The 15,446-nt window shown below is 43.1% G+C and overlaps 2 protein-coding genes across 8 annotated transcripts; both read left to right on the top strand.

Annotated features, from left to right (window-relative positions):
* Window positions 1-111: 111 nt before the first annotated feature.
* LOC114435875 (E3 ubiquitin/ISG15 ligase TRIM25-like) lies at window positions 112-5,560 on the top strand. Of its 3 annotated transcripts, XM_028405827.1 has the most exons (8): window positions 112-418; window positions 1,499-1,855; window positions 1,953-2,048; window positions 2,433-2,666; window positions 3,772-3,922; window positions 3,996-4,055; window positions 4,135-4,246; window positions 5,430-5,560. In XM_028405827.1, exons 1-8 carry the CDS (start codon window positions 158-160, stop codon window positions 5,443-5,445), a joined length of 1,287 nt encoding a protein of 428 aa, XP_028261628.1. In that variant the 5' UTR covers window positions 112-157; the 3' UTR covers window positions 5,446-5,560. The 3 variants fall into 3 exon arrangements, with proteins under 3 accessions (XP_028261628.1, XP_028261626.1, XP_028261627.1); XM_028405825.1 differs by lacking the exon at window positions 5,430-5,560 and having other exon boundaries at window positions 4,135-4,943; XM_028405826.1 differs by lacking the exons at window positions 3,996-4,055; window positions 5,430-5,560 and having other exon boundaries at window positions 4,135-4,943.
* Window positions 5,561-5,642: 82 nt separating this feature from the next.
* On the top strand, window positions 5,643-14,631 carry ltb4r2a (leukotriene B4 receptor 2a). Of its 5 annotated transcripts, XM_028405818.1 has the most exons (10): window positions 5,643-5,780; window positions 6,014-6,247; window positions 6,375-6,525; window positions 6,599-6,658; window positions 6,964-7,023; window positions 7,103-7,215; window positions 11,597-12,169; window positions 12,388-12,588; window positions 12,687-12,730; window positions 12,821-14,631. In XM_028405818.1, the coding sequence occupies exons 2-10, from the start codon at window positions 6,050-6,052 to the stop codon at window positions 13,119-13,121; spliced, it is 1,701 nt and encodes a 566-aa protein (XP_028261619.1). In that variant the 5' UTR covers window positions 5,643-5,780; window positions 6,014-6,049; the 3' UTR covers window positions 13,122-14,631. The 5 variants fall into 5 exon arrangements, with proteins under 5 accessions (XP_028261619.1, XP_028261620.1, XP_028261621.1 ...); XM_028405819.1 differs by lacking the exon at window positions 6,599-6,658; XM_028405820.1 differs by lacking the exons at window positions 6,599-6,658; window positions 6,964-7,023.
* The last annotated feature ends 815 nt before the right edge of the window (window positions 14,632-15,446 follow it).

Below are 15,446 nucleotides of genomic sequence, written 5' to 3'. Positions count from 1 at the left end.
TTTTATCATTTGAAAGGACAGTACTGTGCACTCCCTAACTGATTTATGTGTGTGTGTGTGCCTTTAACACTCTGAACACGCCCTCTTTGTAAGTATTTCAGACCAAATGAAACTCAGGAAAGCTCCACACCTGTCTGTTGATGAGTTACTACCAACAATGGCTGACAGGCAGGAAGATCAGGAGCAGCAGCAGCAGCAGCATGGAGTTCAACTGGACCATGATCAGTTCTGCTGCTCAGTGTGCCTGGATCTTCTAAAAGATCCTGTCACCATTTATTGTGGACATAATTACTGCAGGAACTGTATTGAGGGCTGCTGGGATCGAGAGGACGAGGAGGACGGTGAGGTCAGCTGCCCTCAGTGCAGGGAGACCTTCAGACCCAGGCCTGTTCTGAGGAGGAACAACCTGCTGGCTGAGGTGAGGATTGTAGCTTTTAAAATGCTACTATACTAACATACTAACAATTTTGTTGACGAATCATGTTTGTCATAGTTTTCGTTAACGACCTTTTTTTGCTGATAAAAATGAGACGATAACTAAATAAAAACTAACGCACGGTGCCAAAAACGAAGACGAAATGTATTGACACTTTCGTCAACGAATAAAAACGAGACGAAATTATTGATGGAGACGAGATCCAATCAGAGTAGATTTTGTTTGTGGAAAGGAGGGACGAATCAGGAGACGGCGGCAGAGAGCCAATCAGAAGTGATCTCTCTGTGTAAGGACGTTACCCCGCGATGCTGGAAGAAGGCGTCCTCATGCATGGTAACACAACACAGGAGAAGAACACACACACGGACACGTTTGATGTCAAGACAAACAGGACGGTTTGCAAACCGTGCGGAGCGACTATCAGCGGTAAAAACACAACAAACGTGAAGCGACATTTGCAGACGAGTCATCTTAACTTCCGTTCATACACCTGACAAAATCTATAAATTAAGACACCGCTGTGCACTGTTTCTAAGTTGTCACTGAAGTGTTTTGCTGTAGTTATGGAGTATTCATGAAGAAGGTCATGACTGAACAGTGTATTCAGGGAGAGCAGCTCACTGTTCACTGGTTCTTTTGTGAAAAGGTCATAGCAATTAAATAAAGAGCTGTGCCTGTTTTTATTGAACTTCAAACCTTAATTATTTCATGAAAAAATATATATCATAGAATTTTAGTCGACTAAATTTACAGCAGATTTAGTCGACTAAAAGTAAAACGGAAAGTTAAAAAATGTTGACTAAAATGTGACTAAAATCAAATGACATTTTAGTCACAAGACTAAAATAAAAACTAAATCAGAAATTGCTGCCAAAATTAACACTGCCCTCAGCAAAGGTACGAGTTTGGCCTACTGTGCGAACACTGCTGATAGGCTATCGACTGTTAAAATTGACCTAGCATACATGTGCAGTCAGCTAGAGAGTACTTTGATTAACTGACCAACATTATCTGTAAATCAACTGTGCTGGTGGAGGTAACATACTCTTCTGTCACATGTAGGTTGTGGAGAAGGTAAAGAGGATGGGCCCTGCTGCTCCAGCCTGTGCCGGCCCTGCAGATGTTCCCTGTGATTTCTGCAGTGGGCCATCACCAGACAAAGCCACCATGACTTGCCTGACGTGCTTTGCATCGTACTGTCCTTCCCACCTCGAGCCTCACTACAGCATTCCTGCGCTGAAGAAGCACCGGCTGGTCGCTGTTACAGCCCCGATTCAGGAAAAGATGTGCACAAAGCACAACAAGCTGATGGAGGTTTACTGTCTGCAAGACCAGCAGCTTATTTGCTCTTTTTGCACAGCAAATGAGCATAAACACCATAAATGTGTTCCTGTTGCTGTACTGAAGGACAAGACAAAGGTAGGGGCAGCCAGCTTTTCTAATTGGGCGCTAAGCCTGTTCTGATATAAATGAACAGACTTTCATCTATTGCTGATTTAATCCTGTTTTCTTCCAGAATCAACTGGTTTCAAGTCGAAAAAATCTCCAGGAGAAAGTCCAGCAGAGAGAAGAGGAACTGCAAGAGCTGAGCCAAGCTGAGGACAGTCTCAAGGTGTGGAGCAAATGGCCTTTTATGGATATGTTCATAACATAGTCAGGAATGACCATGTTTGATAATTATCACTAGTTTAATGGAGCCTGATATTTCGCTGTTTGAACCTGCAGTACCTTGTTTCCCCCAACAGAGGGCAGTAGAAACATACCTAGATTCTTATACATACAGCAGAAGCAGCGCATTTTATGTTGCCTTCTTATCTGGTGTAAGTAGTCAAGGGTCAAACCTAGCCTGTTCACAGCACATGGAGGTTTGGTTGATCATTCTCCAAATAATGTGGTCTATCAGGGCCTTAGTAATAAGCAACAGGGGGAGATGGAGGTTCAATCTTGATCGTGCTTTTTGTCTGAATCTTTGAATAAGTGATCTTTGTGTCAACAGTGTTGCGCTGAGAACTCCCTGAAGGACTGTGACAGGATGTTCGCAGACCTGATCTCCTCCCTACAGAGGCGGCGTAGTGAGGTGAAGCAGCTGATTAAAGTGCAGGAGCAAACCGCCATCGCTCAGGTCGTAGAGCTGCAGCTGCAACTTGTGGAGGAGATCACCAAGCTGAAGGAGAAAGATGCCGAACTAGAGCAGCTGGCGCATGTTGACAACTTCATCTATTTAATGCAGGTAAAGATGGTCCTCTGACACCCGAGGCTCCGACACATGCGCGGTAGCTCATGAAGCAGTTGTTTCGAACCACTGTGCCGAGGCTTGCTTCGGTCACGTGACTAGTGATGTTTGAACCACTTCAGTGATGTTTGAAGCAGTTGAGTGCTTCGAACGACATACGAGTCATGTGATTGGTTCGGGTTGTGAATTGCTTGGTGGGACCGAGTGTGTTCCCGGATAGGACATCCTTAGCAATCAATGTAGCTATATCAATATATAGTTATAGATCAATCAGTTAGATAGTGAAATATATTAGCTACATTGATACATTTATCAGTTTGATTGCTGCAAAGCAAAATATGAGTTAAATATATTACTTAGATGCAAACGATTCACATTTTTATTATTTATATCTAAGAATTTCATAGCATTAAACACAGTTAATCGCAATTTGTCATTGTGTACATTTTAGTAGAAGAAAAGTTATAGATCACGTTTTTCTTGCATAGGCGAAACTCTGTTTGTGTGTGTGTGTAGGACCTCTTGCTGATTTGCGTATCATAAGTTTCGAACCCTCTCGCACCCAAACTGACAATGATTCCCCTACACCACCATCCATCTTCATTCTCCGCCACAAATGCTTTAATTGTGTTAAACATTTTAATCGGATTAATCATGATGTTTGATTGGCCCTAATTATTATGTATCCACTTCAAATGTAATTTTGTAGACAAATTACATTTGAAGTGGATAATAATGTATTTTATTGTGTCAGCCTGAAACCATTCAACCATGTAGTGTAGTCAAACGAGACTGTGCACGGCGATTCAAATCCCAAACAATCCATGAACCAGTAACACACACCGCAGTTCATTTTATTCACCATTAGATGTCCTACTCGAGCACTGTGTCATTGAAGCCTCGAGTAATGAACCTTTTTCTTGAATCATGTGTCGAAGCTTCAACAAAGCCTCGAAAACCCATCACTAAATGCAGGTACCCCTGTAGTCAAGACGTCCTCCTAGCGCTTCACTTCACTTTCACCTACTGATCAAACGGGGTAATTACACAAGACCTGGTACAGTATTCCTCTCTCTTAAACTGAGCCCCTCTGCCTCCTCAGATTTTCCAGTCTCTGTCCACTTCCTGTGATTCTCCAGAGTTGACACCCGGTCCTCTACGTTCCCTCAGCGATGTGACTGACTGTGTGTCTGAGCTGAGAGATAAAATAGAGCTTGTGCTGAAGGAAATATGGCCCAGGATCACAGCTACAGGTAAACAATGTAAAACTGGTACAATTTAATAGTGTCCACTTGTGTTTGAAGTGTTGTTGTTTCTCTCCGACAGTGTCCTACGTTGACTTCTCACTCCCACCAGCTCCAAACACCAGAGAGGAGTTCTTGTGTTGTATGAAATTCAGTTGAACTTCTTTCAAATTACCCTTTGGATGTGCTTTTATTGTTAATAATCTCTGTTTTCCTTGCAGATTATCTTCCCCTCACTCTGGATGACACCTCAAACTACCCATATCTCTACCTGATGGACAACAACTCCCGGATCAAGCCGTTCTTGATCATCAGTCCAGCTCATCCACACAGGTTTACTAAGTTTCCTCAGGTGCTGTGTAGACAGGGTTTGACTGAGCGCTGTTACTGGGAGGTCGAGTGGCATGCTCGCACTCTGTCTGTGGCCGTGGCGTACAAAGACATCAATCGAACATCAGATGAGTCAAAGTTTGGGAAAAATGACAAGTCCTGGACTTTAGAATGCACAGGGAACGGGTACTCGTTCCGTCACAATAATGTAGAGACACTGGTGCCCAGCTGTCCTTCCTCCAAGATTGGAGTGTTCCTAGATTACAAAGCAGGGATTCTGTGCTTTTACCATGCCTCTGATCCCATGGTTCTGATTCACAAAGTCCAGACCACTTTCACTCAGCCTCTTTATCCTGGGCTCGGTTTGAACTATGAATGGTACGATACTGGAGTGTTTGCACAGCTGGTGAGGTCAAGGTAGAAGCTTAGATCCCACTTAACCGTGACCATGCAGGTTGCCGTGCAGAACCTGGCCTCCACATGAATGACTCTGTCTGTCTTTGTTTATGACTGGTTATGATTTGGAAAGATTTCATCACTGCATGAATGGGGGGGAGCTTGTAAGTCATTGCAGGTGCTGCTGAGTCATCATTTTGTACCTGGAAAGCTTTAGTTCGAACACAATCACACATGATGATAATTTGCTGCCTATTGTGAGCTTCAAACTGAATAATAAATAAAGGTAATCTACAATATGTTACCACTGGTTTTCTTTGCATGGATTGCATTGTTCTATCTGCTACATAGCAAGTGTCTAATTTTTAGATGGTTGCGTGAACTCTGCGTTGTCTGCGGAAGCACAATTCCAACATCTAGACATGTAGGTACAGCAACCTGCAACCAGTGTTTTTAATTTGCATGCACTGTGATCGGAACAGGATGGTAAAGAATACTGAAGAACCCCGTCACTCCCAAAGGAATTCATTAGCTATTTAAGCTAGCTCTTAGCTGAGGTGAGGATTGTAGCTTTTAAAATATTACTATACTAACATGTTGACCTGCAGTACCCTACCCTCAGCAAAGGTAGGAGTTTGGCCTACTGTGCTAACACTGCTGATAGGCTATCAGCTGTTAAAATTGACCTAGCATACATGTGCAGTCAGCTAGAGAGCACTTGGATTAACTGACCAACACTATCTGTAAATCAACTGCTCATGGAGGTAACATACTCTTCTGTCACATGTAGGTTGTGGAGAAGGTAAAGAGGATGGGCCCTGCTGCTCCAGCCTGTGCCGGCCCTGCAGATGTTCCCTGTGATTTCTGCAGTGGGACATCACCAGACAAAGCCACCATGACTTGCCTGACGTGCTTTGCATCGTACTGTCCTTCCCACCTCGAGCCTCACTACAGCATTCCTGCGCTGAAGAAGCACCGGCTGGTCGCTGCTTGTTCTGATATAAACAGGTTTCATCTATTGCTGATTTAATCCTGTTTTCTTCCAGAATCAACTGGTTTCGAGTCGAAAAATCTCCAGGAGAAAGTCCAGCAGAGAGAAGAGGAACTGCAAGAGCTGAGCCAAGCTGAGGACAGTCTCAAGGTGTGGAGCAAATGTCCTTTTATGGATATGTTCATAACATAGTCAGGACATTTTATGTTGCCTTCTTATCTGGTGTAAGTAGTCAAGGGTCAAACCTAGCCTGTTCACAGTACATGGAGGTTTGGTTGATAATTCTCCAAATAATGTGGTCTATCAGGGTCTTAGTAATAAGCAACGGGGAGATGGAGGTTCAATCTTGATCGTGCTTTTTGTCTGAATCTTTGTGTCAACAGTGTTGCGCTCGGACCTCCCTGAAGGACTGTGACAGGATGTTCGCAGACCTGATCTCCTCCCTACAGATGCGGCGTAGTGAGGTGAAGCAGCTGATTAAAGTGCAGGAGCAAACCGCCATCGCTCAGGTCATAGAGCTGCAGCTGCAACTTGTGGAGGAGATCACCAAGCTGAAGGAGAATGATGCCGAACTAGAGCAGCTGGCGCATGTTGACGACTTCATCTATTTAATGCAAGTACCCCTGTAGTCAAATCGTCCTCCTAGCGCTTCACTTCACTTTCACCTACTGATCAAACGGGGTAATTACACAAGACCTGGTACAGTATTCCTCTCTCTTAAACTGAGCCCCTCTGCCTCCTCAGATTTTCCAGTCTCTGTCCACTTCCTGTGATTCTCCAGAGTTGACACCCGGTCCTCTACGTTCCCTCAGTGATGTGACTGACTGTGTGTCTGAGCTGAGAGATAAAATAGAGCTTGTGCTGAAGGAAATATGGCCCAGGATCACAGCTACAGGTAAACAATGTAAAACTGGTACAATTTATTAGTGTCCACTTGTGTTTGAAGTGTTGTTGTTTCTCTCTGACAGTGCCCTACATTGACTTCTCACTCCCACCAGCTCCAAACACCAGAGAGGAGTTCTTGTGTTGTATGAAGTTCAGTTGAACTTAAACTCAAACGGTAATTTGAAAGAAGTTCAACTGAAGTTGTTGATGAAGATTCTCAGTCATCCAGGTCATCATTTAAGCAAGGCGTCTGGACTTGTAGAGTTCTCTACAAGTCCAGACGCCTTGCTTCAATCTTCTCTACGTATGATGACCTGGATGACTGAGAATCTTCATCAACAACTTCAGTTGAACTTCTTTCAAATTACCCTTTTGATGTGCTTTTATTGTTAATAATCTCTGTTTTCCTTGCAGATTATTTTGAAGTGTTGTTGTTTCTCTCTGACAGTGTCCTACGTTGACTTCTCACTCCCACCAGCTCCAAACACCAGAGAGGAGTTCTTGTGTTGTATGAAATCCAGTTGAACTTCTTTCAAATTACCCTTTGGATGTGCTTTTATTGTTAATAATCTCTGTTTTCCTTGCAGATTATCTTCCCCTCACTCTGGATGACACCTCAAACTTACCCATATCTCTACCTGATGGACAACAACTCCCGGATCAAGCCGTTCTTGATCATCAGTCCAGCTCATCCATACAGGTTTACTAAGTTTCCTTGGTAGCTGTGTAGAAAGGGTTTGACTGAGCGCTGTTACTGGGAGGTCGAGTGGCATGCTCGCACTCTGTCTGTGGCCGTGGCATACAAAGACATCAACCGAACATCAGATGAGTCGAAGTTTGAAAAAATGACAAGTCCTGGACTTTAGAATGCACAGGGAACGGGTACTTGTTCCGTCACAATAACGTAGAGACGCTGGTGCCCAGCTGTCCTTCCTCCAAGATTGGAGTGTTCCTAGATTACAAAGCAGGGATTCTGTGCTTTTACCATGCCTCTGATCCCATGGTTCTGATTCACAAAGTCCAGACCACTTTCACTCAGCTTCTTTATCCTGGGCTCGGTTTGAACTATGAATGGTACGATACTGGAGTGTTTACACAGCTGGTGAGGTCAAGGTAGAATCTTAGATCCCACTTAACCGTGACCATGCAGGTTGCTGTGCAGAACCTGGCCTCCACATGAATGACTCTGTCTTTCTTTGTTTATGACTGGTTATGATTCAGAAAGATTTCATCACTGTGTGAATGGGGGGGGGCTTATAAGTCATTGCAAGTGCTGCTGAGTCATCATTTTGTACGTGGAAAGCTTTAGTTGGAACACAATCACACATGATAGTAATTTGCTGGCTCAGCTTTTGCTCTTTTGTGAGCTTCAAACTGAATAATAAATAAAGGTAATCTACAATATGTTACCACTGGTTTTCTTTGCATGGATTACATTGTTCTATCTGCTACATAGCAAGTTTTTGAGTTTGTTCATGCTTTTTTTTTGGGAGGAAAAGGAAGAAGTCTACAGGGCTCTGGCATGTTTTACATGCTCAGGCCCTAATTATACATGATATTGTGTAGCAACTTTTGAAGGGTGAAAGAATTTATTCTGCATGGTGTTAACATGCAGTGTGTGTTCAGTTATATAGGAGTGTGTCCCTAAGTCAAAGTCAAAGAAGAGGGGGAGAAAGTGGGGCACAGCAGGGAGAGAGTTCAGCTTCCTGACAGCCTGGTGGATGAAGCTGTCCCTCAGTCTGCTGGTCCTGGCCCGGAGGCTGCGCAGTCTCTTTCCTGATGGCAGCAGACTGAAGAAGCGGTGGGTGGGGTCTCCTGTGATGCAGAGGGCCTTTCGGGTGAGATGGCTGTCGTAGAGGTCTTGGAGGGAGGGGAGAGGGACACCGATGATCCTCTCAGCTGCTCTCACTATGCGATAAAGCGTCTTCCTGCAGGTGGCGGTGCAGGCTCCGTACCACACAGTGATGCAGCTGGACAGGATGCTCTCAACAGCCCCTCTGTAGAAGGTGCACAGGATGGGGGGGGGCTCTGGCTCTTTTAAGCTTGCGGAGGAAGTAGAGGTGCTGGTGTGCCTTCTTGGTTACTTCTTGGTAACGTGAAGTATTCATGTTTATATGTGTTTATCACTTCATAATGTGATTTTCATAAGTGTTTATGTGTTAGGAAGTTTTATAGAAAATCAAAGTAATTCGAGGATACTGAATGTATTAAGAAGTAATTTCATAGTGTGTCATATAACTTTGTTTTGCAGTTCAGGCTGTGGCAGATGAGATCAGTTGTTTTTCTGGAGAGAGCTCCGGTTGGTACGAGATGGTCATAAATTCAGACTAAGGACAGCAGCACCTTTGACCTGATAAAAGCCAGATTCTAAAGGAATGTGTTTTTCTCCTGAGTGCTCAGTGTATGGTCACCCCCAGATCGGACTCACAACCTATGAGATTTAAGAAATTGAATCTTTACCTTATTAGTAATAGTCTATTTGCTGTATGACCCAGGGTCTGCAGGGGGGGCAGTAGATGCCCCTGTGGGCTGGCAGGCAGGAACGCCCCTGTGGTATATCAATGTGTGATTTCCATGTCAAGTTGTTGTTGCGTTGTTCGTTGTTATTGTGTTGGTTGTTCTGTTTTTGTGTTGATCTTGTTTGGTTCTTTGTGTGCAACAACCCAGAGCTCTGTGTCTCAGAATCTGCCTCATTGTTCAATAAATTGTAATCTTGACCAGACCAGAATTTATCCCCTCCTTCCTCATAAACCAACTCGGGAGGTGATCAGAAGAAAAAAGGGGAATTTTAACCCTAACACTTTGCACTATACTAGTAGCTAACTAGGTATGTATAGCTAGCCTATTAGCTAGTTACTGTTGTTTCCTTTCATTTCCACTGATTTTGTATAATACTAAAAAATTGTCTTTTGACAAATTTGAATACTAAGATTCATAAATAAGGCCCTTTTTCTATCCATAAGTAGAAGTTGCGTGACATCTAAGCATTTTTTGTATGTTTGTATGCACATTCTCAGTGTTAAACAATGGTTTAAGTACTTAAAATTGTAGCCCAGGATGGTGGGGGTATGTTTGGGAACTTTTTCAGCAATATTTGAGTGTACATGTGATATAACTGAAATGTATGCTGTAAGGTTGATTTAAAGGTGTGCTTTTGGGTGAACTGGCCCATTACAGCAACACTCAGGAAGCAGGAATTCTTTGCTTGACATGTGAAGATGTTGACACAGGGCAGAGGCAGGCCAGGTAACTGAGGACACACCTTCTCCTCTCACTACAAGTTAGAGCAAGCATGACAGATCAATGAAGAGCGAGAATGTGTGTGGGGGAAAGTGAAGAGCAGAAACAGTGAGAAAGAGGAGGAAGGAGGAAGAAAAGGTAACATCCACAGCAGACCCAGGCCTCTTTTCCAGCCCGTCTCTCCTGTGCTGTGATTCATGGTCGGTGAGTGAGTCTCATTTTTCTGTCTGTCATGAGGTGGTGTCGTTTTCTGTCACAACACAACGCTGATTACAACACAGATGAGTGGAAGCAGGTTCTGCTGCTACTGCTGGAGGAAGAGTTCTTTCTGCATGTTTTAAAGGGTGCTGTAGCACTATTACATATTTATTTAGTCCATCTGAGCACATCACATGCACATTTCCTCTGTGTGTTGTATAGTGTTTGTATGTATGCTTCTTCTCTGTAGGTGGAACAGCAGCAACTTTTATGTATGAGTCACAATGCACACAACGCACACCTTCAGTCAGGTTTTATAGTCTTTACATTGTTACAAGCACCTCCAGTTGAGCAACTAAGGATTTGTCAATGACATCAAGGGCCTGGTTATGTTACAAAAAGAATGCCATTGTTGAGAGTTTCTAATGCAGTTTCAGTGTGTGTTGCTCTATTGATGTCGCTGCCAATGTGGTTTGACCGGCTTTCTGTACTCTTGCCATGTGGTCACGATGCTTTCGTCTTTTTAAAACCCGAAGAACGATGAAGTGAAAAACAGGAAAGAGGATCAGGGCCAGTGAACCAAAAAAAAAATGTAGTTAAAGGTAAAAATTCTCATTTTAAAGAACACATTTTGAATTAAAAGTTCAATTTCTGAGTTTAAAGTCAAACTTTTTTAATGTAGGTCAGAATTTTAAACCCTCACTTTTGATTTTTAAATGAACAATTCTCAGTTTGAAATCAGAATGTGGAGTTTCAAGTCAAACTTTGAATCAGTCAGACTTTAAACTTAATATTTTGACTTTAAACCTCAAATTCAAACAGCTGTTAAGTCAGACTTCTGACTTTAATCTAAGAATTCTTTTTTTTCAGATCCCTGCTGTCCAAAATAATGTTAAATGTGCTTTATAAATAAACTTCCTGACCTAAAAATAAATAAAATCTCAAACTGTAGTTACATAAATAAAATACCTCACTCGCCTCTATGGTCCAACCCCTCATGTGTGTCCTCTTCAACTGCACAACTGCACATCATAACACTGAGCCATGCTGTATGATCTCAACATGCAGTGAAAGAATGGAATCATTCTGTCCCTCTATTATATCTGTAATCTGTATTTACATGCATTTATACGTTTGGCTGGTTCTGCCTCTGTAGTGGACTACAAGGTGTCTTTAGTGACATGTGATGACATTTCTTTTATTATTATGACGTGGTTGCAGCACACGTAGCCTGCAGGAGCTGATTTGTTTTTTGCTTTGTGACTAAAGTTAGTCATTTACTGTTACAGCTAAGTGTTTCCATACAGTCAGCCCTTTGGAGTGATCCTTAGGCTTAAAGAGAGAGAGAGAGAGAAGATAAATCTTACTGCTAAAATCCTGACAGCAGCACACAGGTTGCCGCTCTCTCATGTCTGGTCTAGTTGTTGAGGAATTAAGGATCCCCGTTAAAACCTGTTACACTTGCGCCACACTCCCACGCTTTCCTGGATACAAAGTTATGCTGTGCCCGATGAAACATGGAGGCACGGCTTTCTGTCAACCAGAAAATCTCACCTACTATACACACTTGTTTTGGAACCTGTCTGGTTTTGTGTTTGTAAGGAGGTTTACAGATGTAACCCTCTGTTTCTTCTTATTGGCAGGTGATCAAAATGGACCAGAACAATTTTTTTTCTGGAAACTCCACACCCTCCACACTCACTGTGGGAAATGAGACCATCGTCGACAGTCAGGCTGGCACCAAAATGGGAGCCTTCATCCTCAGCCTCGTCTTTCTCTTGGGCTTCCCTGGAAATCTCTTTGTTATCTGGAGCATCCTGGCGCGAGCCCGAAAGCAGTCAGTCACTACCCTCCTCATCCTCAACCTAGCCATCGCAGATGGCTCTCTGATGGCTCTCACCCCGTTCTTCATTGCCTACTTGCTTCAGAAGAACTGGATCTTTGGGAACGTGATGTGTAAGCTCCTCTTCTACCTGTGTCTGTGTAACATGTATGCCTCCATCCACATCATCATGCTGATGAGCATCTACAGGCTGGTGGCAGTGCTGTTGCCACAGCGTGTCGGCGTGATCAGCCGCCCCAGGACTGTGCGGCGAATGCTGGTAGTGCTGTGGGTCCTGGTGATGGTCGCCTCCGTTACTGCAGCTATCTTCAGAGAAGTCAGGCCCAAAGGGCCTCTCATCATTTGCCAAGCATTCCATGATCTATGGAGCTATGTGAGTTGAAAACAAACACAAAGTTTAAGTCTGAATAATGTCCATCAAGCATCCAAATTTTTATAAAGATCATTGACGGGGGCTGCTAATCATGCCCTCATGTAGTACCACTAGAGGGGCTAGTAAGGCAATGTACCATCAAGTCCAGGAAGTAATAGTAAGTAAGTAAGAAGTAATTTTTACATCGCCACAACTCCATGTCTGTCTTCTCCTCCCAGGTGGTGGTGCACTACATGCTGGAGCTTGTGCTGGGGTTTTTGATTCCCTACGTGGTCATCATAGTCAGCTACGTTTGCATCTTGCGACGTATCCGGCAGACAAAGTTCCAGCGTCGCATTCGTAGCGAGAAGCTCATCCTGGCCATTGTGTTGACCTTCTGCCTCTTTTGGCTGCCTTACCATGTCATCAACATGGTGCAGGTGTGTCACCTGTCCTGTTTTTTCAGTCTTGATGTTAATAGCTGATTATGTTCACATGTAGGCCTATTAATGGAATAAAAACTTATTTTTTCCTGCAGGTGGCGTGGGCTTTCTGTCCAGATGATTCATCAAAAAAAATTCTGTAAGTTATGATTACTTATTTAGAGAACTATAATTAAAAAGCCCTAATTTGTCACTGATTTAAAGCTCTCTTCCACTCTTCACTGACCAGGCTGGAAAAAATATGGCAAAGGAGTCGTGCCGTCACCTCCTCCATAGCCTTCATCAGCAGCTGTGCCAACCCGGTGCTCTACTTCTTTGCGGGAAAGTCCTACATCCGACGGGAAGGGCTGGCCTTCATGGCTCGCTTGTTTGAGGGCACGGGGATGGACTCCTCCAGGAAGAGCCGGCAGAACAGCCAGAACAGCCGTGAAAAAGACAAAGACGCAGACGCCATCACACTAAAAGACAAAGACCAAGACTCTGTCACAAACTCCAGCTCTACTGTCAAACCGTTGAAGGGCGGTAAGTAGAGGACACCCAAGGTGAGGGACTTTGATGGTGCTGTCCTTCTGTCCTCCATCCAGTGATGAGGGGGGAGGTGCGGGAGATCAACCGAAAGGCTTTTATATGTTTGAGCTTCAAAATTCATATGAACTTGTGGAGTTTAATGAAAGATGTTCACTCCTCACCACCCAGAACATTTTTTACCGAAGCTTTGTTTTTATTCATTTCATTCATGAATTTTTTATTTTATATGTTGTTTTTTCTTCATTTAAAAAATGTGTAAATATGATCAAGATCCAGGTTCTACTGTTGTTAATAGTATTTTGAATACACTGATGTGTTTAAAGACTTTGTTTTTTTATTGTTGCTCTTTTTGTTTTTGCTTGCTTTCAGTCACCTGTGACTCAAAGTAGAGACTAATTTAATGGCTGTTATACAATAAAAAAGGTCACTTTTATAATGTAAAGACTAGGGATGCACCGATCCACATTTTTTCACTTTCGATCCGATTCCGATACCTGAATTTGGATATCTGCCGATACCGATAGTATTCCGATACCATAGCTCTATTTGCTTTTATATCACTATGATTATTATCATTATTGTTGATTTTACGAGGCTGTAATAAACTTCTCTCCAAAAAGCAACTTGAGCTAAGTATGAGGTTAGAAAACGGCAGAAATCCCATCCTGAAAACAAATATGCAACTTTAAGGGTTTAAATGGATATTTATTTAAATTCTATGTGTATCTGAATCAACCCAATGCACTGTGAGACTTATCAGTGACATTGGGCAGACATCTGAAGTCCAAATATCTGTGGTAAAGCTCAGGGCTGGAACTCCTTTTAGCTTATCGGCTAACTTGGTTGACACTCTGTTGTACAGTTCAGGTAGCGCCGTCTCTGACAAATATCTCCTGGACGGTAAACTATACCTGGGCTGCAAGTGTTCAATCAGGCTGCGAAACCCCTCGTTTTCCACCACTGATAAGGGTTGGTCATCAAGTACGATGAAGTTGAGCAACTTCTCTGTAATCCCTTTGGCTTTTACGTTGTCTGCTGGAAGTTTATTTTGCCTTTTGAATGATTCCAGAAGTGATTCTTGGCGGCTCTTCTCTTCTTTCTGCCCCCTGGTTAAAAAGTCCTCGTGCTCTCTCGAGTGGTGCTTTTTCAGGTGTTTAATTATATTTGTAGTGTTGAACGTCGCAACGGAGGTTCCACCTCTCGGAACGATGGCTTTGCAAACATTGCACGTTGCTGTCTTACTTTGTGGCGTTTCGACCGTAAAATATTTCCACACAGCGGACATGTTGTATGGCGCTCAATGCTTAAACTGCTACTTGCAAACTGCAGAGGATTTCCTTAAAGGAGGCGTGTCATCTCTGTCAGTGTCTCATTGGAGCACAGACACGTCACCTAGCCCGGGATCACGTGTGAGTCATTAACTCTGGATCGGAAATTTCTCCAGGTTGGATCGGAAATTTCCGATCCGTTAATTAAGCTGGTATCGGAACCCGATACCGATACTGGATCGGATCGGCCCCATCCCTAGTAAAGACGTCCATTTAAAAACAGAGGTCTGGGTGGGATTGATTCACTTGTGCAGCTACCCTCAAGTGGCTATTTGAGTAACTGCAGCACTTGACCCCACAGATTCCCACTAACATGCTTGTTTCTGCTGTAAAGTATGACATTTTAACACAGATGGGTTTTGTGGATGGACTCGAGACACCCTCTAGTGGTCACATTAGGAACTGCAATTTGTAGCCCTGTTGTTGAGGCTTCATTTCTCAGCCACAGATCAAAAATATTGACAAAAAATATGCTTGCAGAATGTAGTTGCTCTATATGTCCCCTCACCACCATCGTGGGTGAACAGAGCTGATAACAGGTCGTACGGCTGCCTACTGTACTGTAATAAGACTTAATTGATCTCTGAAGGAAAACCGTTACAACAACCAACAATGAACAAGACAGAGCAAAGATACTATTGGGTGTGATAGAATATATAAGGTGGAATGATGCAATAAACAGTGGTGGAAAGTAACTAAGTATTTGTACTTTGTTACTGTACTTAAGTAGATTTTTATGTATTTATACTTGAATACATAATGAATTTTTACTTGAGTAAAAAATAATAGTGCATACTTTATACTTTTACTCCATTACATTTCTACAATGTTTGTAGTTACTTGTTACATGTGATGAACACAGTGCTGGACTGATGTGAGGTCAGACTCTGCATGGAGGTGGTGTCACGCTGCCAGCTGTGTTTCTATAATGAGCCTCAGTCATGATGCCGGTGCTCTGGCTCAGTTAGCTAACTAGTTAGCTGCTGTCTGCTAACACAG

Source organism: Parambassis ranga, chromosome 5, assembly GCF_900634625.1.
Source record: "Parambassis ranga chromosome 5, fParRan2.1, whole genome shotgun sequence".
Lineage (NCBI taxonomy): Eukaryota > Metazoa > Chordata > Actinopteri > Ambassidae > Parambassis > Parambassis ranga.
This window is presented reverse-complemented; position numbering and strand designations above follow the sequence as displayed.

What these genes read in the sequence shown, in the direction of transcription:
- ltb4r2a (XM_028405818.1), top strand. Translation starts at nt 6,050, where the DNA reads ATGTTCGCAGACCTGATCTCCTCCCTACAGATGCGGCGTAGTGAGGTG. An exon ending in AGTCCAGCTCATCCATACAG is followed by an intron (nt 7,216 to 11,596) that starts GTTTACTAAGTT and finishes TCTTATTGGCAG; the next exon opens with GTGATCAAAATGGACCAGAA. An exon ending in ATGTCATCAACATGGTGCAG is followed by an intron (nt 12,589 to 12,686) that starts GTGTGTCACCTG and finishes TTTTTCCTGCAG; the next exon opens with GTGGCGTGGGCTTTCTGTCC.
- LOC114435875 (XM_028405825.1), top strand. Translation starts at nt 158, where the DNA reads ATGGCTGACAGGCAGGAAGATCAGGAGCAGCAGCAGCAGCAGCATGGA. An exon ending in GGAACAACCTGCTGGCTGAG is followed by an intron (nt 419 to 1,498) that starts GTGAGGATTGTA and finishes TGTCACATGTAG; the next exon opens with GTTGTGGAGAAGGTAAAGAG. An exon ending in AAGCTGAGGACAGTCTCAAG is followed by an intron (nt 2,049 to 2,432) that starts GTGTGGAGCAAA and finishes TTGTGTCAACAG; the next exon opens with TGTTGCGCTGAGAACTCCCT.